We start from the raw sequence: 22,973 nt of genomic DNA on the forward strand, positions 1-22,973 counted from the left end.
CTTCTCAAAAATCCATAATACTGGAAAAAAATGGACATAGGAGAGTGCATGGAGTCACAGATTAGGTTAAAATAGACTGGGAATGCCAAAACCCCCTCTGCAGGTCCCTGAACAGCACATACAACTAGAACTGGCAACACGAGGGGTATCCAGATATCTCCATCTCCCTTGAACACTACCCCAGCGAGCTGGTAAGCTGAGAAGCTGCTCTCCCACATGGACATCATCAGATGGAGTAAGAGATACTCCCTCTCCCTCTCCACCTGAGGTGCTGCCACGTGAGCTGGTTTGTTTACACCTGTTCCACGGCAAACCTGGCGTTCCAGGGAAAACTTGGGCTTCCAGGAGCCGAAAGCGATGGATACAACCCCGAGCCAGAGAGGGCTGAAAGCTCTTCCAAGCCGCGTGGAGAAAACCAAGCACTTGCTGACAAACACCTCGCTGCTGGCAGCCCCAGCAAGCCGGGCTGCTGAGGGCTTAATTGCATGGCTTAATCAGCTTAATGGCCGTGGCTCCCCGAGCGAGCCCCGGGGCAGCGCGGCGGGAAAAGCGCGGCAGCAGCGGGGGGATCCAGGGAAATCAGCGCTCCCAGCATCCAGCCCGGCGACAAACGGCGGGATTCGGGAATAGCTGGGAAACAGAGAGAGCGCTGGCAGGCAGGGGGCTCGGCTGGGTCAGGCTGAGGAGGAGGAGGAGGAGGAGGGATAAGCTGATTGCTGGGATGAAGGGAAAAGGCTGAGCCGCTCCATGTTAAGGGCTTAGGGATCAGAGGGGACTGTTTTGCACAGTTTCCCAAGGGACTCTGTCTGCAGGGACGGGCCCTGAGCAGAGGAGGGTGCCCCGAGCACAGCATCATCCTCACCCACCCCCGAGGGCACCTCCCTGTGCCAGGAGCCCCCACTCCACACCCGGCTGGGGGTGACACTGAAGCACAAGCTGTGCTGTCCCAGGAGAGAGTTAAACCTGTGCCCTGTGAGCAGACTGATGTTCCCAGTGGCTCCCACCATCGATCCTGCCATGGTGGAAAGTGCTGATCCAGGGCCCCACTGGGAACAGACCCCTCTCAGCACAGCATTCCCTGGACCAAGCCCTTCTGCTTGGGCTTTGCCACTCAGGTTTGTGGACATCTGATCAACACCTGTCCCAGGAGGAAGCATTGTGGTTCCATTTCCACTTTATGCTCCCTCTCTCCTCCCTGTTCCACAGCCAGGCTGCAGCTCACTCTGAGTGAGAGGCTGTAACATCCCCAGAGGGCTAAAATCAGGGAAAGCTGGGATCAATCTGAGCTGCAAATCCACAGCTGTCCTGACACCATCCTAACCCCGGCACTGAGCAAGGGCAGCTATTCTATGGGGGAAACTGAGGACATCATAATCCAAAACTGGTTTGGATTGGAAGGGATCTTAGAGCTCATCTCATTCCACCCCCTGCCATGGGCAGGGACACCTTCCACTAGCCCAGGTTGCTCCAAGCCCCATCCAACCTGGCCTTGGACACTTCCAGGGATGGGGCAGCCACAGCTCCTCTGGGCAACCTGTGCCAGGGCCTCCCCACCCTCACAGGGAACAATTCCTTCCCAATATCCCATCTAATTCTACCCTTCTTCAGCTTAAAGCCACTCCCCCCTTGTCCTATCACTCCATGTCCTTGTAAAAAGTCTCTCTCCAGCTCTCTTGGAGCCCCTTTAGGCACTGGAGGCAAAGTAACATCCAGGCAAGGTCACCCCCCACCCCTTGCTGGGTATTCCCAGGCAGCACTGACACTCTGCAGTGCCCACCTCCTCCCCTGTGCCATTCCAAGGCTGTGCCCAGCCCCAGGCTACTCCTGCACGTGCCACACAGAAGCATTTGGAAGATCAAGGTCACAATTTTAATTTCAATCTCAATGCTGAAACATCTGCTGTCTCCCGGAGCAGGAAATGAAGGGAAAAAAAACCCCACCACTATTAATAAAGCATTTGCTCTGAACTGATTCTTGCCCAGGATTTCTTCTCTCTGGGCTTATGAAATTACCTGTTGACAGATTCAATTTTATCATTAGAAAAAAGCTCTTTCAGACAAGAATTACTCGGCACACGATCTCAGCTGAGGAGGTTTCACCCATGCTGGCAGCTATTTCCATGCCATTACTGCCACCACACAAACAAAAACAACCATTTAAGGAGGCTCCCAGGGCTCGTCCTCCTCCTGCTTCCCAAAGAAACCCCACAGGTTTGTGTCTAGACATCCTGCAAATGTAGGAGTGAGGGAAGGCAGGGTCATTAACTGAGTGCTGGGAGCAGCAGCCACAGCTCTGGGGGTGCCAAATCCATCAGAGCTGGCCCAACGTCACCCCCCTGCCCAGGGCAGGCTTGGTAAAGCCATTCCAGGGTTTGGGCACCACCTCCAAGGTGTGTAATATCAGCAGAGCTGCAGCACAAGTGCGTGGGGACAGCGAGCCCCTCCCAGGGCAGAGAGGGGACACTCACAGCAGAGGGACAGTCTCCAAAATAAGTCCTTTCCCCATCCCAAGCCTCAGCCCAGCTCTTGGCCAGGCTGATGTCGAGCCCAACGCTGCCTCCCTGCCAGGCAGGGCTTGGCTCATGCAGCAATGACCACTTTTGGGTGCTTTTTCACCTGAAAGAACGAGGAGATGGCACCGCTGCCCATCAGCACGGGGTGAGGCAGGCTGAGCTCTGACCCAAGGGGTATTTTGGGGTGAGTCTGCTGGGACAGTGCTACAGACCCCTCAAGGCAGGATGTCCCATCCCTGGAAATGTCCAAGGTCAGGCTGGATGGGGCTCTGAGCAACCTGGTGGAGCTGCAGATGCCTCTGCTCACTGCAGGGGGTTAGATGGGTTTTAGAGGTCCCTTCGACCCAAATCATTCCATGATTCCAGGCCTGGGCTCTGGGGCAGCCAGTGGCTCACATCACATATTCCAGTAACACAGGGAACTATCCACGCTGGATACACTCAAAGCTGTAAACAAAATCAAACCCCAGCAAGGTCAGAGCAAGCAAACAGTGAGAGACGTGGGGAGCTTCCCACTGAAAATGCCATTACAAACTAATAGACAGAAATCCTTCCTGCTCTCTCCTGCCTCTCTTATCCTTCATGCTCAAGTAGTCACCATTAGTGCCTCAAACATTCAAAGCACACAATATTATCATAGATTTTTCTTTTTTTTTTTTATATAGTAATTACAGCTACTTCTGGGTACAGAACTGCCTGAAGGCAAGGAGATGTTCACACTCTCTTCTTTATCTATATTTTCTTTCTTCTGCTGCACCAAAAGCTTGAAGGAATAAGTAGCTCCCCTGGCAATAAGCACATCAGAGCAGCAATTCAGCTGATGGAATGGTGCTTCTCAGAGAATTCACAGCCCAACACTGGCAGAGCATTTTGTACACTTCATCTTCCTCCCAGCTCAGCAGCACCTATGAAAGGTGGATTTTTTTGCTGTCTGAGGGTTTCCAAAGTGCTTTTAATGAAATAAGCTGTTGATTCCAGAAGTCCATCAATGACAATTCACAGCACAAATGGCTCTTTGCTGCTGTGACAAATCCAAACAACTTCAAGCCTGGACAGATGACAAAGACCCAAGTGCTGTGAAGCAGAGGGTGACCATGGGAAGCAGAGCCCAGTTTCCCAGCAGGCAGGTGACAGCCTGTGTTGGGATGGTGCTGGGGACTGTCCTGCTGCTGTGTCTGGCTTGGAGACACGTGGCTCCAGAGCTTTGTACTGGTCCCAGCCCTCCATTTCACACTGACCACTGACCACCACCACTGGTTACTTCACCTGTGGGAAGGATGGACACAGGGCTCTGGTAAAACACTGGATTCACTGGTTAGGACTACAGGGAAGGCTGCCCTTACTGCAGGAAAAACTTGGGAAATGTGCCACACCCAGCACAGACATGGAAGCAGAAGGATCTGTAACAACTTGCACAGCCGCAGGTTGGACCTGCCAGCACCTCCTTCTGCCCCTCCATTCCCCTCTCACATCCCTTCTTGGGCCTTCTCATGGCACGTTAGGTCAGGTCTACACTGAGTACCTGGCCCAGGTCTCAGCACAGCCCTCCTGCTCACCCCCAGAACAGCTCAGCCCCAGCCTGGTTCCAGCTGGATTCTGGCCCAGACCCACTGCCTGGAAGAGGATGGTGAAAGCCAAGCCATCAAACAGCTCACAGCCCACCAGCAACTCCCCAAATGTCCTGAACAGCTGGAAGGGAAGGAGTTGATCATAGGATGGAGCAGCTTTGCCACAAGGGAAGGCTGAGGGAACTGGGATTGTTCAGCTTGGAGCAGAGAAGGCTCTGAGGTGACCTAATTGTGACCTTGCAGGACATGAAGGAGCCAACAAGAAAGATGGAGAGAGACTGTCTGCAAGGGCCTGGAGTGACAGCACAAGGGGGAATGGCTTCAAATCCAAAGAGAGCAGGACTAGATTAGATATTGAGCAGAAATTCTTCCCTGTGAGGGTGGGCAGGCCCTGGCACAGGGTGCCCAGAGAAGCTGTGGCTGTCCCATTCCTGGAAGTGTCCAAGGCCAGGTTGGACGAGGCTTGGAGCAACCTGGGCTAGTGGAAGGTGTCCCTGCCCATGGCAGGGGGTAGGATGAGATGATCTTTAGGTTGCCTTCCAACCCAAACCAATTCCATGAATCCCAGAGTCCACACAAGAACACAGCACAAATCCATGGGCAAGGAACAGGCCAGCAGTGCTGGCTGCCTTTGGCACCAAACCTCACTGTGGGCACAGCAGTCCACCTGCTCCACACCTCCATCCCACTGGGATGATCCTGCAGATCCCAGCTGCCCCACACTGGTTCCACCATCACACACTCCACAGTGGTGGTTTCCCAGTTCAAGCCTTTGGGTAACAAGTGCTTCCACCTCCAGATAAACTTGTGAAACCCTGCCACAAACCCAGCCTGCCAGGCATACAGATGTGCTGCAGGAAAAGGCAGCCAGACAGGGATACTTTCATTGCCTGAGGAATGTCAGATGCCTCCAGCAGCCTTGAATTTAACCCTGGGAAAGCTGGAAGTAGCCCTTTAACTCCTGCAGCAACACATCCACAAACGTGCCCCTGCTGCAAGGCTGACCCTGCTCTGCTGCACTTTCCCCAAACCTGCCTGTTTGAAAGCTTTTGCAGATTCATTCCAGGACATTCAGATCGATTAGAAACAGGAGAGAGTGGGGGAAAATATAACCAACTAATTCCCAGCCCTTCCCTCAGAATATAAAACCAACCAGAAATCAAACAAGTCCTCAGTGGAACCTGTCAGTTCTGCTTGACTGGGCTGAACTCACCAGGGAGATGTTGCATTTATTTGCAACCCAAGTTGCTGAATCCAGCAGGCCACGAGCTGGTGGCACCACAACGAGTGGGCAGCACAGCCAAGGCTGGCAGAGCTGCCTGCCCAGGGCTCTGCAAGTGCAGGGGCATCACAGCAGTGGCACCAGGGCAGCACAGCTCGGAACAATGTCCAGGAGCCAAGGTCCTGCAGCCTGGATCACCTGGAATGGTGCCACTGGGGGGGACCTGGATGTTGTACCCTGTGAGTGTACCCAGGAGCAGCCAAGCCCAGCACAGGTGCTCTTTGAAGTTCAACGTGGCCTTCATTCAGCTTGGCTTCATTCCCTCCCAAAGCAGATTAGGCAACAGTAATTAACACTTGCCAAGTTCAGGTGGATTCACTTTCACTGAATCCCAGAATCAACAGGGTTGGGAAAGACCTCTGAGACCATCGAGTCCAACCCTGGACCCAACCCCACCTTGTCACCCAGCCCATGGCACTGATGCCACATCCAGGCTCTGCTCAAACCCCTCCAGGCACGGGGACTCCACCCCCTCCCTGGGCAGCCCATTCCAGTGGCTGAGCACTCTCTCTGCAAAGAACTTCTTCCCAATGGCCAACCCAAACCTCCCCTGGGGCAGCTCAAGACTCCTGAGGAGTTCAGGGCCAGGAGCAGCACAAAGGAGGGTGCTTTGGGCTGGGGAGTGATCCAGCCTGGGCACCTGGAATCACCTGGAATCTCATCTCCTTGGGGACTGAGGGGAAGGGGCTGCCTGGGGCCACATGAGGCTCAGGGGATGCACATCTGCAGGTTCCTGAGCATTTCCTGTCCACAAACAGCAAGGACTAAAGGAACAGAGACCAAACCTCCTCCCCACAGCCTTCCCAGAGCCGCTGCTGCTCCGTCAAGGTGACACCGATGGCAGCGGGTGGGGGACACCAGCCAGCAGTGCCTGCTTCTTTCTTCTGCTTAAAGTAAAAATAATAGGCCCTTCTCCCTTGTGGCCCACATGAATATTTCATCAGCAAACTGCCTCATCCTGTATTAGGTTTTTTTTCCCCTCTCTGGCTGAGATGAGAAGCTCCAGCTCACGGACCCTTCCACGGCGTTTCCAGGCAGAGCTGAGGGCATTTGGGGTGTGCAGTCAGACAGACTGACTGACACCAGGATGAGAGGATGGGAACATGTCAAGGTTCCAAGCGACTCTGTGGGTTTGGGAAGGAGTGCCCTGCTTAGTCCTGGGCCAGTATTTTGACATTCCCTGGATGGCACTGAGGAAACACCACGTCCTGCTTGTACGGGATGAACATGTTCCATGTCCATCACCACTGGGGAGGGAGCAGAGGCTGCCCCTCCAGCCTGAGCCTCAACCACAGGGCATCTGAGCTCTGTGCCTCTGCACTGACACCTCTCAGGGTCCACTTGGGATGGGAAGTGAGAGGGAGAAGAGACATCAAATCCCTGAGATCAGATACTGCAGCTTGAACGTCTCCTCTGCTGGCTTCCCTTACACCAGTGCCTGTTTAAAGCAGGGCAGGCTCCCAGCAAAGAACAGGACTGGGAATTATTAGAGGTGCTGATGCAGCTCCCTTTCTGTCAGAGGCCTGAGATCCAGACCAGCACTGACCACACTCCCCATGTGCCATTATGGAAACCATTCCCTTCCCTGTGCCTTTTTCTCTCACCAGGCTTTCCACACAGGCCCCTCCTGGCTCAGCCTGACTCTCCACAAATGGAAGAGGAAAACCATCTGGTTTATTTTACAGCATTTATGGAAGAGAAAAAAATAGAGGTTTTTTTGTTTTGTTTTTTCCAAAAAAACTGCCAAGAGACCCAAGAAAGCCTCACAAGAACACCTGAGGAAGGGTCTGAAATGCAGGAAGAGGGGCAGGAATGCACTCTGAGGTCCAGCCCTCCAAATCCACAAGCCATGTTGAACATAACAGAGAATCACAGATTGGTTTGGGTTGGAAGGGACATTAAAGATCACCCAGTTCCAAACCCCTGCCATGGGCAGGGACACCTTCCACTAGCCCAGGTTGCTCCAGCCTGGCCTTGGACACTTCCAGGGATGGGGCAGCCACAGCTTCTCTGGGCAACCTGTGCCAGGGCCTGCCCACCCTCCCAGGGAAGAATTCCTTCCCAATATCCCATCTAACCCTGCCCTCTGGCAGTGGAAAGCCATTCCCTGCGTCCTGTCCCTCCATCCCTTGTCCTCAAGTCCCTCTCCAGCTCTCCTGGAGCCCCTTTAGGCAGTGGAAGGAGCTTTAAGGTCTCCCCAGAGCCTCCAGGCTGGACATGGATGTCAGTCCCTTGAAGGCTCCATCCAACCACCCACCTTTTTGGGAAAGGCCTTAAAAGCACCTTCTGTTTTGATGGCTGCTCCTGGCAGGACCCTCAGTGCCAGAGCAGGCTGCACATGGACAATTCCTGCTCTCCAGCTCAGCTTCTACTTGTGCCAAATGGGAACAAAGCCAATCCACCCCACCCTACAGGAGGGAGACAGAGGGAAATCTACAGACCACAGGAGAGCACCCAGGATCCTAAAGCAGAGACAGGCTATCCCAACGAGGCCAGAATCACAGGAGAAGGAAGAACCTTGGCACCTACACGGGCGGGAGGTGACCCCGGGGCTGTGGCCGCTCCCCCTTTGCTCACCTTCTTCTCATCCCCCTCCTGCAGGAGCTGGAGGTGGCTCCTCTTCTCGCTGTCCCTGCGCAGGGAGCTGTTCTGGTGGTGGGGCAGCCCCGTGGGGGGGGACACGCTGCGGCCCTGGGGGTCCACCCAGGTGTAGATGTGGTTGGTGACGTACCCGCCCGGGATGCGCCCCACCGAGTGCACCGACAGGTTCAGCTTCTTGCAGCCCTTCAGCACCTGGAAGACAAGCCAAGGAGGAAGGGGGAGTTAATGCCAGGATCACCTGTCTTGGGGAGGTGGGGGGGACACAGCTTTGCTCTTCCAGGGGGCTGGAAGATCTCAAGGTGCTCTACGACCACCAGCTGAGTGATGGAGAGATGGAAAGAGCTGGTGGAAAAGCTGGGGTTTTGCATTTTTCTACTCTCTCCTGACTGCAACAATGTTAAGGCAAAGCTGCTGACAGAGAAAACACAGTGGGAACTTTTTCCCATCAGCCACAGAAAGAGCAGAGCGAGGCAGAGTATGGGAGGTGAGGGGGGCAGTGCCATGCCCAGGAGGAGCTGATTGAGCAGCTTGTGCAGCTTTGGAGAGGAGCTGGAGCAGGACAGGGATCAGTGCTGGAGGAGAAGAGCACAGATCAGTGTTCAAACTCACTCTCCAACTCTCTTGGAGCCTCTTTAGGCACTGGAAGGTGCTCCAAGGTCTCTCCACAACCTTCTCCTCTGCAGGCTGGACATGGATGTCATGCTGTTCACAACCATGCTGGCAGCAGAATCCTGCCAAACAACAACCTGTTTGGGAAAAGCCTGAGCTCAGCCCCAAACTCTGATCCCACACCTCAGCCCCAAACTCTGCCACTGGAAAAGCTCCTGGTGCCTTCAGGGAACACTGACAATGCTCCCAGAAATGCAGCCATTTAGTGACCAGCTGCCTACCCCAGCACAAGCAGTCAATTAATGAGGACAATAATTACTAAATATACACATATATTCAAACCAGCACGCACAGAGATGACCTTGGGGCCCAGAGAAGGTGATTTGCAATCGCTCCTCTGCTCTTCCAGCTTCCACTGTGAGGAGCTGACAGAAGCTTTAAACTTAAATAAACATATAGGAGTTCTCCCTGGGGACAGCTGGAAGTGCTGATCCCTTCTGAGGCCTCAGGAACATCAACACTCTGGATCTGCTCTCAGCAAGGAGGTGCTTTGGGTTGTTTTTTTTCCCCATATATACATCATTTTGATGAGCTGCTCCCACAAGGTCTCCCATCCCCAGTGAGCAGAGAAGCTGCTGAGCAAAGCTTGTGACCAGGAAGAACTAAGAGCAGCAGCTCCTTGAAAAGGGTAATATTGTCAGGAATACTGGGCTGGCTGGATCCCAGCCCTGACCTGGCAACACTCCTGTCCCTCCCTGCCAAAGCTAAAGAGAATCCAGTTCAGCATCTCCATCACACAGAGCAATTTGGCTGCAAACTTGTCACATGCTCCCAAGGTCACCCATGTGCCTGGAGAGCTTAAAACAAGGACTGTGAACCAAGAGCTCCATCAGAACACCCACAGGGCTCTTCACCACCCCGGGCTGCTCACCTGCCCCAAGCCCTGTCCTGCAGCTCCCTGATCCCCCAGACACACCCCTTGCAGGGATCTACTGCAGGCAGAGGTGCTCCCCCACTCCAGCCCTGCTGGCACCAGCCCAGCTCTCCCTGGGAGCCACTTCTGAGCCCCCTGCCCACCCTCCAAGGGGCACTGCAGCCCAGCCACGCTCCAGGGCACAGGGCAGCTTCCTGAGCCACACAGCCAGGCTGAGGATGGGCTGACCTGCAGGACTGGGGATGGCCAGGGAGCCTTCTCACCTCCCTCAGAGCTACCAGTGGCCCCTGTGAGATGGTGGAATTCCTGGGGTGTCCTGTGCAGGGCCGGGAGTTGGACTGGATGACCCTGATGGGTCCCTTCCGACTCAACAGATTCTGATTCTGTAAGTTTATGATTCCATGGGGTACAGGCCCTCACCAAACCATTCTCCATCCATCCAGACCACAGACAGCTCTGTGAAAACCCCTTTTCAGTCCCCTTAACATCACTGCCTCACCCAGGTACCGAGGCAACAACAGCACTGACAGTCCCCTGAGCGAGGTCTCACCTCTGAGTGGGGCTGCAACTCCTCAGCCAGCACAGGGAAACGATGAGGACAGTCAGTGACACAGGATGCCAGTCCTCCCTCTGCCACAGAAATGCCTCGTTATCCTGACTGGTGCTGGCATTCCCATCCTACTCCCCCTCTGCGTGGAAGAACAGGCTCTGCTTGCACAGATCTGGGCATCCCTGACCTGAACGTGTTCACACAGCGCCTCAGAGCCAGCTGATGAGCGTGGCTGTAATTTAAGAAGGAGCAAAGACAGAACTCAGAGCTGAGGGCAGGACAGGAGCACCCACAGGGCCCTCCACGAGTTGCACTCCCCCCTTTCTCCCCACACTTAGTGCCACCCCGTTCCCACGTGGCTCTCCATCACAGGGATCTCCTTTTTTCCTCTCTTCCTGAGAGGATCCATCCTGGCAGGGGAGGAGAAGGGACCTCAGAAAACCCTCTGGGGTTGGTACCACACCAGGCACAGGCAGGGGTGGCTGGTGAAGCCTGGCAGGCACATTTATCCTCAGCCAAATGTCATCCCCTGGAAGAGCAGGAACAGCAGCAGAGCTGCTCTCTGGAGGCACAGGGAACTTCGCAGGGATGAGAGGCCAGAGATTTACAAGGGAATTTTTATGTCCCCCCTGCAGCTCCCCTGACAGGGCCACCAGGAGATGGGATCTCGGGCTGCAGGGAGATGTTTTATGCATGAAGGTGAGAGCAGAGAGCCCCAGGTGCAGGGCTGGAGGCAGCAGCATGAGCCAGGGCTCCATAAAACAGGGGACACGAGAGGAGGGAGTGAACAGAAGCTGGCAGGGCCCACTGGGACATTGTGGTGACAGTCTTTCCCACAGAGGCAGAGCTGCAGTGGGCAGGTTGGTCACATTTTATACATTTACTGAGGTCTCCTGAGCCCTCAATAAGATCAGATCCCTGCCCAGCCCATCAAAGACCTTCCCTGCACTTTGGAGCCCTTCAGTTCACAGCTCTGCTGCCCTCTGAGACACCTGCACCTTTTGGAGACCTTTTAGGCAACAGGTGGAGGGTTTTGTGACACCCACAAAACATTTCTGACGGATTTTAGAGGGACTTTTCACAAGGGCATGTAGTGATAGACAAGGGGGAATGGTCTTGAGCTGAGGGAGGGCAGGGTTAGATGGGATATTGGGAAGAAATTCTTCCCTGGGAGAATGGTGAGGGGCTGGGACGGAATTCCCAAAGAAGCTGTGGCTGCCTCGTCCCTGGAAGTGCCGAAGGCCAGGCTGGATGGGGCTTGGAGCAACCTGGGCAAGTGGAAGGTGTCCCTGCCCAGGGCAGAGGGTGGGACCAGATGCTCTTTAATGTCTTTTCCACCCAAACCATTCGGTGCTTCTATTCAGGGGAATTCAACTTTTCTTCCTGGAAGACTGTTTCCTACCTCCCTGTGGTCACCACAGTCTTCCCAAAAACCACAGGATGCTCAGCACAAACCTCCTCCCCACCCAATAACCACTAAAGTCAGTTCTGCTCAAACACTTGGGCCTCCAGGAAGATTTCTGTTCTCCAGGCAGCTGCCATGGCTGGGAGAGGAGAGGAGCAGGGAAACAGTGTTTTCCTTGTTTTCCCTCGGATAACTCCACACTGGAGCACAGCAGGCATGGGAACACAACCTGGCACAGACCTGCAGAACCTTTGTGCATCCACACACTTGAACCAGACTTTAACAAAGTGCTTGGCATGAGGAGCTGCAAAGGGATTGAGGCATCAGGTGAGCCAAGTGGGAGAAGCTTCCACCTGCATCCAAACAGAGCCAGAAACCACCCTCAGCTGCCATGGTGAGCTCCAAGACAGCAGAGCCACCACTCATCTCCCTGCCCAGGAAGAAATGCTGCACTTCCCCCCTTGTCCTTATCTTGACCCACGAGCCTTCAGTTAAATTTCCTCGCTCCTGTCCTGCTGAGGGGGTGATGGAATGGCTTTGGTGGGCACCAGGGTCAGCCCACCCCACTCAGGGCTGGTGAGAAGGGGCCAACTGACCATCTGGGGTTTAAGAGGTGCCAATTCCTGACAGATCAGGGACCCACAGCTTCATCAACACATCCTTCCCTGCCATTTTGGCCAGCAGGGACCATACCCACAAGCACAGGACAGGCCCCATTTTCCAGCTGATCTCCCTGAACATCAAGCAATCAGCAGGAATTCTTTTCCAGCCCTGTCAACATCGGCTCTTCCCACACTGTGCATCCACCTTGGCCTCCCGTGAGGTGTTTGCAGAGTGTCTCCACACCCACCTGAGCATGGGAGTTTGAGGTGTGGCCTCAGCAGTGCCAGCACAGGGGGATTCTCACAATCTGGATGGGAATCCTACAAAGAAAAGCTTCACCCTCCCAGACACACAAGTTGTGCAGAGATACCACCACAAACCGACAGCACAACTCACCCTGAGTGTTTTTGGGAAAGCCTGTTATCTGATGGGCACGCTGAACCCAACCCATTTTACCATTAAATAACAAAATTCCACCTCCTTAATCCCCTCTGCAGAATCAGACAGTGCAAGGCTGCATCTCTATCTCCCTCCTCAAGCCATTTCGGGGATTTGCCACATGCTGTGTTTTGCTCCAGCCTCAGATAAGATTTGGCTTTGCCCCATCCCTGAGGAGTTTGAAGGCTTTGTGGGGTGGAAGGTTTAACTCTGGCACCACAGCGTGCAAGCACACCTGCCAGGAGCCAAGCTGAAAGAAATCACTTATTTGGATCTGGGAATTAAGTGCCAGAACCTTCAGCAGAGAAACAGTCACCAATTGCCTAGAAATGTTATTAGAAGCAGTGAGTGCCAGAGAGAGGGGGGCAGATTGATTCCATAAGGCCACTGAGCCCCTGACAACACTCTAGTTAATTATCTATCAAGTCCTCTGAGAGTGAAGTAGATGGTTTAAAATAGTCAAAAAAAAAGCAAACAGACTTCTCATGTGCCCACAATTACCTTTAAAATAAACACCCCAAACAACAAACAGTACATGATGTTCTTTCCTACAGCCCAGAGTGAAACCCAGTCCTGCCAGTCCTGCCCAGCACATCTCACTCCACCGAAGGCTCTCCTCTCCTGCCTTCATCATTTTCCACTTCTCTACGGCCCTGGAAGGCTGAAGGCTGCTTAAAAGCATCTTCCAGGCCTCCAAAAATTCCCCCAGTAGGAACACAGATGTCAGAAATCAATGGCAATTAATCACCAGGCTCCTTCTGGCAGGCTGACTGAATCTGCATTCGGATACAGCCCCCTCACTTACCTTCCCTGCTAATGAAAGGAGCAATCTATCCCACTTCATCCCTCCAGTGGGGAGAGCACAGTTGGATACGAGGAGCATTAACTACGAGCCATCCTCCCCCTCCCCACAGGCTCAAGCTGTTTTCCTCCAGCACCAACAGCCTCGCCGGAGCCGCTTGGCTGCCGGAAAATGGGCACGGGATACCGGGCAGCTCCAAAGGTCACCTGGAGGTTTATCAATCACTGGAGCCCCACGCAATCCGGCACCAAGTCCACCCCCCCAAAAAAAAAAAAAAGTAAGGCACGGGCTCGGGAAAGAAAAACTGCGAAGGAGAAGGAAAGGAGATACCACAGGAGGGAGGCAGAGGGAGCTTTTGCAGCACATTCCGGCACCGGGAAGGGAACGATTTGCAGGAGTTTGTTTAACCGCTGTTCCCTGCTCTGTCCGGGGGTGTTCCTGCTGGACCCAGGGGTTCTGCCAGGTAGTTTTAAGCTTAGACAGACTGAGCAGAACCATCTCGGTGCCGGTGGGAATAAAGCAGCTCCCTGTGCGTGCTGTGGAGGGGAAGGGGCTGCCGGGGCAGGACCTTTTCCAGGGAGATGGATTGAGACATCAGATCAGCTGAATGGGTGGGTCCCTCTGCCACGACAGAGCACAGGACAGCAGGCAGAGGTATTTCCTGCCCTCAAAGGCTGGCTCCAGGCATCATCTGCAGGCAGGAGGGATATGAGGCCACTACAGTTCCCACTGCACACCTTGGCTAAGGCCAAGTTCACCAGGTGCAGTACAAACACACAGGCAGAGACTGCCCCCGCCCCAGACTGCAGCCCAGAATTGTAAATAAGACGTTTTGGATCAAGGGTTGCCCGGAGAAGCTGTGGCTGCCCCATCCCTGGAATGTTTAAGGCCAAACTGGACAGGGCTTGGAGCAACCTGGTCTAGTGGAAGGTGTCCCTGCCCATGGCAGGGAGTGGAACAAGATGAGCTTTAAGGGCACTTCCAACCCACATCATTCCAGGATTCTGTGATTCTGAGTGGATCCCATCCCCATCTTGCCTGACAAGGAGCAGGGAACTCAGTCTGGGCAGAGGAACCAGGAGCCTGGGCTGCACTGACGTGTCCAAACAGCTCATCCCTGCACGGGAACAAAGAGAACTGGAACACAGCAAAGGTGACACAGAGGCAGGTGGGGAGAGCAGGAGACAGAAGGAGGGATGAGGGAAGCACAGGCACTCCAGATGGAGTGAGAGCAGTGGGTTCCACAGCGCAGGGGGTGGAGGGTGTGACACGGCCTCCCATCAGGAAGACAAATGGGAATTGCAGGAGGCACAGTCCAACCTCTTCCCCCTTTCCCAAGGCAAAGGTGACAGCAGTTGGGCTTTCAAGTAGTGCCACTTATGCAAATAAATGCAAATAGATGCATAATTATGGTGATTGCACACATTTAGCCCCAAGGCATCGGGGAGCCCATGTCCCTCTCACCTGGAAAGGTTGAATGAAATCTTAGCCCCAGGCCCTTCTCCCCAACCCTCCAAGGGTTGACACCCTCCCTGCCCTGCTCTGTGACCTCCCACCCCTCCAAGCTGGTGGCTGCCCAGTGCATCCCTCAGGAAGCCCAGGACAATTATAAAAAGAGCAGAAAACTCCACAGAACTTTATGGGTGCAAGCCAAGGGACAGGGGTAAGAGGGATAAGGGAATAAGGGAAATCTAGATCAGAGCACTTCCTCCTGCTTCTTCTTGTCTTCTCTTTCCACTCCACACCAAGCAATGCTGAAATTCTGAGCCCATCAACAAGAAGCTGGCTCAGGTCTCTGCTCCACCTGGATTTACCAAGCACTCGGTGGTCCTGACAGGGAGAATTCACAGAGCACCCAGCCAAAAAAAAACCTAATGCAAATGATGTCAGCAGATGCTTTGGCAGTTTAACTGAGGGGGATTTAGAGCTGAATAATTCTCCGAGCAGACATTGAGGAAAGTGTCAAGAAAAATCCATCGTCCCCCCTGAGGACACAGCAACTGAGCAAAGGATATTTTAATTCACCACTTCTGCTGCACACTGATGCTTTTGTTTTCTTCCAACAGACACTGGAAGGAAAAAAAAAAGCTTTTCTCCTTCAGGTTATCTTATCAACTTCTCTACTGTTTATTTACAAGGAGCCCACTAAATGACATTAATGCTCCACGAAGTCAAGGATGCCCTAACAATATTAACCTGATGAACAAGCCAATACTGGTGCCAAGCACTATCATCCCTGCATTATGAGGAGAGGAGAGATTAAGGACCTCATTCTAATCTTTTGCATCAGTATAATGTCGTTTGATTTCATTAGGGCTAACTGTGATTTGCTGGTGTAATGAAGGGAAACAGATGACTAAGTGACTTGCCCACTGAGGGAAATCAGTGGTACAGCAGCAAATAGAACCTGCTCCTGCCTCTGGTGCCACAGCTAAACCCACATTCCCACAGATCCCGCCTGTGTGTGCAGGTTTATCCCACTCCAAGTCACACAAGGCATTGATTTGGGAGCTCAGACGAGCTCACAGTGACAGCAGAGCATCGTCTCAGCACCATGGTCAGCACCAAGCGAGGAGCAGCGCTGAGTCCGCTCCACCACATCCTCACATCTGCCTGGGAAACCAGGAACATCCCCAGGCAGATCCACTGCCATGAGCCCTTCCCTTTAGGCACTAAAACTCACTTTTAATGCAGGTGGCTTCAAGTTCAAGCCTGACCATCGTCCCTCCCCTTTTTTCCTACAGGGAGATCCTGGTGACTTTACACTTTCCACCCTCTCCCTCCAAACTCACCTGGCTACAGCAATTGAAAAAGAATCTGTTTGCAGGACAGAAGGACAGAGTAGATACCCGTGGCATTGCACAGAACCCACGTTTTAAGATGTAAGTGCTTTTCTGAGTGCAGTTCTTGGTGGGTTTTTTTGTGTGTGTGTGTGTTTTTTTGGGGGTTGTTTGGTTTTTTTGTTTGTTTTTTTTTGGGTTTTTTTTCGTTTGTTTGGTTGGTTGGGTTTTTTTTTGTTTGTTTCTAAGCAGATCCAGAGACCAAGGAATAGATTACTGCTCTAACTATTGGGGTAAATGCTGCTCACATCCTCCTGTTCCATGCTCCAGCTCCCCGAGATCCCTTGGGAAGGGGAGAAGTTTCCAGCCTCTTTCTTTAGTGCCTTCTAAAAATACAGACACACAGTGATAAGCACACAGGCAGTTAAAGGAACACTGCTGATATCTTCACACAATCAGGGGATCGATGCATTCCCTTCCCTCCTCATTCATCCCATCCCTGGCTGTGGGTGATAATCCACAGCTCCAAGCACCTGGAAGAGTCAAAACCCAACCCAATCAAGCTGCATTTATCCCTCCACGGCCCCAGTGCAGGGGTGATTGCTGCCCACAGCAAATCAGCGGTGTCAGCTCACGATAATCAATTAATCTGACATCACAAGAAACAGTGAAACGAGATTTGCTCTTTTGTAAGCTGTCTGCAAAGGAAAATTGCTCTAAATATGTTTCCAAGGCTCAGGGCTGCTCGTTTCATTTCTCAGAGGTCTTTCAGCAATACCACAAGCGCCTGGAGCCTTTTCTACCTCCTGTGAAATACTGCAGTCTCTGAAGAGACCTCCTTGTTTTGCCACCAGGAAAACCCGAATTAATAGAACATAAAAGGAGTTTTAAACTCCTTTTAATTATTTTTAAATGCCCACCTGGCACTATCAGAGCAGGAGATGGAGAGGCTGGTTTGGAAGGAGTGAAAACCTGTGCTTGAACAGAGCAGGTAGTGGCTGGTGATGTGATCCCCCCTCTGTCCCAGGCAGGGGAGGAGATGTGATGTGATCCCCCTCTGTCCCAGGCTGGGGATGTGATTTGATCCCCCTCAGGTTCAATCCCCCTCCACCCCATGCCAAGGAGGAGATGTGATCCCTCCTGGATGTGAATCCAAGACAAGGGGCTTGAACTCCCCCAGTTCCTTGAGAAGAAACTCGATGCAAATCCAGTGACTTCGGCAAAGCCACCCCAGATTTACACCAAGGGGACAGAACCACACTCCCCAAGCCCGAGGGACACAAATTACTGCAGTTTTGGTGATTTTCATCAAGCTTATCCGGGTTTGCCCAGCTGTCAGCACGAACAGCAGGGCCGGTGATGGAATCAGTGCAGCTCTTTTGAGGCTGGGGTAGCTTATTAAGCCAAATCCTGAACCAGGAATGATCCATCAGAGTCATGCAAACTTTCTCCCATCCCCTTCCTCCCTGAATGATTCAAAGGGCATAAAAACCTACTGCAGAGCAACAAAAGTAAGGGCTGGGGTAGAAAGGGATTGCAAATTTAATGCCAACTGCAGATTATTGGAGAAATAACTCCCTGAGTAACATTTTGATGGTATAAACCCACAAACACCTCAATTTTAACTACTCTGCACGAAATATGACAGCTTACCAATACAAACTTTCAGCACAACTGCTGAAATACAGCAGTATATACACTAAATATATAAAATATACATAGTTTATAGGGACAGAGTAATGTCCCGCACAGCAAGGCTGCTGAAAGCCAAGCAAAAGCTCTAAAAATACGGCAGACAATACAAACTTCCTCACTTACACCATAACTCACATGGCAGTGATCTTTTGCTAAAGTGCACTCTTGAATGCTGCAATGATAGAGCTGTAATTGTAATGGAGTCATTTAATTTGGATTTGGATGAAACAGCGAGCACGAAGCAGACAAGGCATAAAACTCCACTGCTCCCATAAAGGTTAAGAAGCTGGTCATTAAGTGAATTGATTTGGAGTGCTGAGGTAATCTTGCAGTTTAAGTCACAATTCCACTTTTGATGTAATTTACACTAAAATACCTGCAATCACCCCAGTGCCTGTCACAGGTCACCAGGCAGTTTTGAGCTGGGACAACGTGCAGGTCAGTGTTTCCTCTTTGCCCAGGGTTGTGGCCGTTCTCATCTGGCGCCGTGATTTCATTTTTGGCACATCACAGTTCTGAGTGATGCCTGAAAATACAAGACATTGCTGCTACCCCACAGTCAAGTCAGTCTTTCCTCCTAGAGAGGAGGACTGGAAGTGGCTGAGCTTCTCCTGGATGGCCAGATAGGCACGAAAAGGCCACTGAGCTGCCACGACTTGTAAAATCATCGCAGCGGCTGCCGAGTGCTCACACGAGGCTGCACAAACAAATCAAGGCAATGTATTTACTCACTGCTCTGCCTGAACAGCTGCCTCGCTGCCACACTCACTGCCCAACATCTCTGAGCACCCCAGCAGGCACAGAGTGGGTTTCTGGTTCACTAAGTTTGTCACACTCATGCCAGGAGCAGCCGAGGAGCCTTCCCGAGCCCTGCCATCGCCTCACGCTCCGAACGACGAGCTCTGACAACTCCTCTCACAGCAACACACTCTGCACATGATGAAGAGCAACGCTGGCCCAGACAGACAGCTCCTTGCTGCAGGACAGGGTGGAAGTACAGCAGGGCTGTGCCCGCTCCCAGACGGACACGGAGCCGGAGCATCGCTCCATGGGCAGGATCGGGAGCTGAGCTCCGATCAGACAGACCCTGACTACGAGAGCTCAGCACAGCCCCGTCTCTAAAGCAGGCAGGCAGTGTCTGGGAGATCAGCTACACAGCCAGGGGGGTGTGTGAAGAAAGGCTCTCTCTTCTCACCTTTCCCTCTCTCCATTTAATCCCAAGTACAGTGCACACGTGAATTCCAGGACCGAGCCCAGCCTGTTTATCCAGCATTTCTCTCTCCATTGATCCACACAGAGCAGACCAACAGCCAGCAGGGAGGAGGGTAGGTCACAGAGAGGTTTGCTTTCTTCAGGGAGACCAGAACACAGCCAGAGAGGCCTTTGCAGAGCTGTTAACTCACACCCTCTGAGCCCCAGATCCCAGGTTTCAAGGGGAAGCAGAGAACATGGGATCAAGCCACCCTGTACATCACCACCTCTTGTCCCTGCAGCTCTGACACCCTGTATGACACCCCAAAACATCAGGCCCCAGGGAAGTCCTCCAAAAGCTGCCCTTGAGCATCACTGAACTCCATCTACTCTCCATTCCCCACTCCCAAATGCAGGATGTGAAGGCAAATTAGCACCTGCTCCATTTTAAAACCCTCAAAGGAACTATTAGAGCTGCAACAAATCACTCCATGACTCTTCCCGAGCAAAGTGTTCATACCACCACTACATGGGTCATGAAAACCCTTCCCAGGTGTAAGAACAGCCCAGGACCTCGAGCAGGTCCCAGCACAGGGCAAGTGACGAATCTGTTGTTGAAAGTTCAGCTTACAAGCAAATGAATTCTGAGCTGCTCTTTCCTATCAGGATCCTATTAACAAAATATAGCTCTTGGCAAACCACATCCTACAGGAATTATTTCTGTGCAGGAAGCACTTAGTTTCACTCAAAATTAATAATGTCTAAAAGACATCATGTACATTCTAGCACAGAACAAACAGAAAGTGATGTGAATTACCCAGCAGAGTGGGATGAACTGGAGATGAAGTCATGAAAGAGACCATTTCTAACACATGGTTTCTATCCACTCCAATGGGGGGTGGGGGGGGAGGGTTGCAATCTTCAGGGCACAAAATCGCAGGCTCACTAACACTGGTGTTGTCCTATCACCAGGAACGAGATAAAAAACGCATTCCTACAAATATTTTCTCTGGTCTCAAGATTACCAGGGACCCATTTCCAGCCTGGAAGACGTGCCCTTGCCTGGGGCGCTGATTTAAAGCTGGGGCAGGGACCATGTAGGTTGGCTGGGAAGCCTCTGTTCAAAGCTGTGGGTGATTAATGCGCTGTCGGAAAACACTCCACATGAAACAGGCTCCCAACAGAACCACTTGAGCTTATTATGGAAAAATTAAAGCACAAACAGCTGGAAAACAGTCTTGTCACGCCAGATCCCAGCTCTCCATACGCTGCCTACGAATTGCTGCTGTAAAAAGTCGATTCTCCACCTCGATAGGTTTGTGACTCGGGAACGCTCCGAGCCGAGCCCACCCTCCACAAGACCATCTCTGTGAATGGTTTGGGTCACTCAAACACGGATGTGCCACAGAACACCGAGTTTCGGGTGAAAATCTCACAGTTTATGGACTTCCCCACCCCCATGAAAGCTTTTATCGATAGCCCCCCTGCTGCTCTGTACTACAACAGGTCTCCAGGGCATGTGGAGCCGTGCTGGGAGAGCGGGAGCCCTTCCGTTGTGTAACCGTTCTCCTTCTCCCCCCGCCACAGTCGGAGTGGGATCGGGGATCTGCTCCTGCTCCGGGCACGATCCAGTCCCGAGGAGTCTGTTCTGCCTCTCCGTGCCTCAGTTTCCCCCTCTATGGGAGGACAAACACGCTAGAGCGGCTGGAGTGCACGGCTTAAAACGCGGCTTACGCAGATCTCCAGCTTCCACGAGCCTCCCAGCCTGACAGGGAGCCACGGGCAGCATCGCTGCGTTTTAGGGACGTGATGAAAGAGCAGGACGAGCCTGCCGTGCCCAGAGCCACACCGGCAGCTCGGTACCGCCCTGGCCATCAGCGGGCACCGCTATTCCCACCGCAAACTTTCCTGCCGGGCTCCGCGCACGGCAGGGCGGGACGAGCCCGATCTCTCCGTCTCCGACACGATGCAAACCCGGAGCGGCTCGGCTCCGAGAAGAGCTGCGAGTTCCCACCGGAGAAGGGGGATCGGGGGGCTCCGGTCCCACCGGCGGAGGCGAGACGGAGCAGCGGGTGGAGCGGGGGGATGAGGATGGACGGGGCGCACGGTGACAACACCCGGGGAGGGAGAGAGAGACCCGGGCAGGGAGAGAGGGAGCGACACGGGCACCAGGGAGGCAGAGTGGGACCAGGACAAGGCGGGACGGGGGGGGAACAACCCCCGGCGCCCGGTCGGGACCCGCCTTACCTTGACCGCCTCGGCGTGCGTCACCCTGTCCAGGGACTTGCCGTTGACCCCCAGGATCTGGTCTCCGACCCGCAGCCCCTCCCGCTCGGCCAGCGAGCCCGGCTCCACCAGCGACACGTAGATCCCGACCCCGTGCTCGGCGCCTCCGCGGATGCTGAAGCCCAGACCCTCGTGGGCTTTGCTCCGGCGCAGCGTCACCTGCCGCAGCTCGCCGGGGATCACCGGCGGCGGGGCCGGGGGCGGCGGGGGGCGGCCGGGCGGCGGCAGGTAGGGCCCCTCGGCCGTGTACTGGTCGAAGAGGAGCTGGTCGGAGCGCGGCAGGACGAGGCGCAGCAGCGGCAGGAGCTGGCGGCGGCGGGGCCCGTCGAGGAGGGCGCGCAGGGAGCGCACCAGGTCGCAGACGTTGCGGCGGCCGTGGTAGGCGTTGAGGCAGAGGATGAAGCGCTCCCGCTCCGCCTCGCTCAGCAGCGCCGTGAGCGCCTGGTGCAGCCGCCGCACGTTCGCCGAGAGCGGCCGCGGAGCCGGACCCGCCGCCGAGCCCAGCGAGCCCGACGAGGAGGACGAGGAGTGCACGGACACGCCGTCCAGCTCCGCGCTCATCGCGGCGGCACCGCCGGCAGCACCGGGAGCAGCGGGGCAGCGCGGGAGAGGAGAGGAGCGGAGCGGACCCCCCCGGGCAGGAGCGATGCCGCCCGGCCCCGCCGCTCCTCCACCTGTCCGTGCGCTCTCCGGCGGCTCCCCAGGAAATGACGCGCCCGTTGCCGGGAGACGGGTTATACAGAGCGGCCCCGGCGGCGGCACCGGACCCCCCCGCCCCGCCCCAGCGCCCGCCCCCGCGGGACCGGCAATTAGCGCGCCCGGCAATTAGCGCGCCCGGCTGCACCGCTCGTCAAGCGCCCGGCCTTGCCCCGCGCTCAGCCCTGACCTCTCGGCATCGCCAGCCCTGCCCCGCGCTCAGCCCTGCCCGCTGGGCACCACACAGCATCGCCAGCCCTGCCCCGCTCAGCATCGCCAGCTCTGCCCAGCTCAGCGTCCCCAGCCCTGCCCCGCTCAGCGTCCCCAGCCCTGCCCCGCTCAGCGTCCCCAGCCCTGCCCCGGGCTCAGCTCCAGGTGGGAGCTGCACAGGGTGTAAAATCCTGCCCCTCTCCCTCAGCCTTCCCAGCCTCCCGCCAGCCCAGCGGCGGGGATCGCTCTTCCCGACCCCGTCCATCCCGCCGCAGAGCTTCCTCAGCCATCTGGGGGCTCGCCGTGGCGAGGGCACTTGGAAGGGAGGACGCACGGAAGAGGAGCCTCCCGAGGAATCGGTTTACAGCCGGGAGAACAGGCTGCCCCGTTACCTGAGCCCGGGGCTGTTTTTCCACTGCCCGCAGTGCCGGGTGTTGGGTTGTTGTCACTCTGCAGTGCTGGCCGCTGTCACCGGTGGGTTACAGACCCGGTAAAGCACCCTGAGAACCTCAGCACAGGCTTTGTTTTAATCACAACTAAAAGGGGTTGAGGCACGTGTGTTACTTACAGGGTGTCGAACAATGTACGATTGGGGAAACAGTTTGTAAAAAGAGAGATTCAGAAGAGATGTTAGAGAGAAATTCTTCCCTGTGAGGGTGGGGAGGCCCTGGCACAGGTTGCCCAGAGAAGCTGGGGTTGCCACATCCCTGGAAGTGTCCAAGGCCAGGTTGGATGGGGTTTGGAGCAACCTGGTCTAGTGGAAGGTGTCCCTGCCCGTGGTGGGGGGTGGAACTGGATGATCTTTAAGGTC

The 22,973-nt window shown here is 54.4% G+C and overlaps 1 protein-coding gene across 2 annotated transcripts in view; it reads right to left on the bottom strand.

Moving 5' to 3' along the window:
• The window catches only part of WHRN (whirlin), a 48,497-nt gene extending 26,548 nt beyond the window's left edge, over nt 1–21,949 (bottom strand). For both annotated transcript variants that reach the window (XM_050319782.1, XM_050319781.1), the window contains exons 1-2: nt 21,218–21,949; nt 7,940–8,155 (exon numbers count right to left, since the gene is read on the bottom strand). In XM_050319782.1, the coding sequence (XP_050175739.1) occupies nt 7,940–8,155; nt 21,218–21,817 (816 nt within the window). In that variant the 5' untranslated portion in view covers nt 21,818–21,949. The remainder of the gene's footprint in view (nt 1–7,939; nt 8,156–21,217) is intronic.
• Nucleotides 21,950–22,973: the final 1,024 nt, after the last annotated feature.

This window comes from Myiozetetes cayanensis, unplaced genomic scaffold (assembly GCF_022539395.1).
Source record: "Myiozetetes cayanensis isolate MyiCay16 unplaced genomic scaffold, myiCay2020 scf23, whole genome shotgun sequence".
Lineage (NCBI taxonomy): Eukaryota > Metazoa > Chordata > Aves > Passeriformes > Tyrannidae > Myiozetetes > Myiozetetes cayanensis.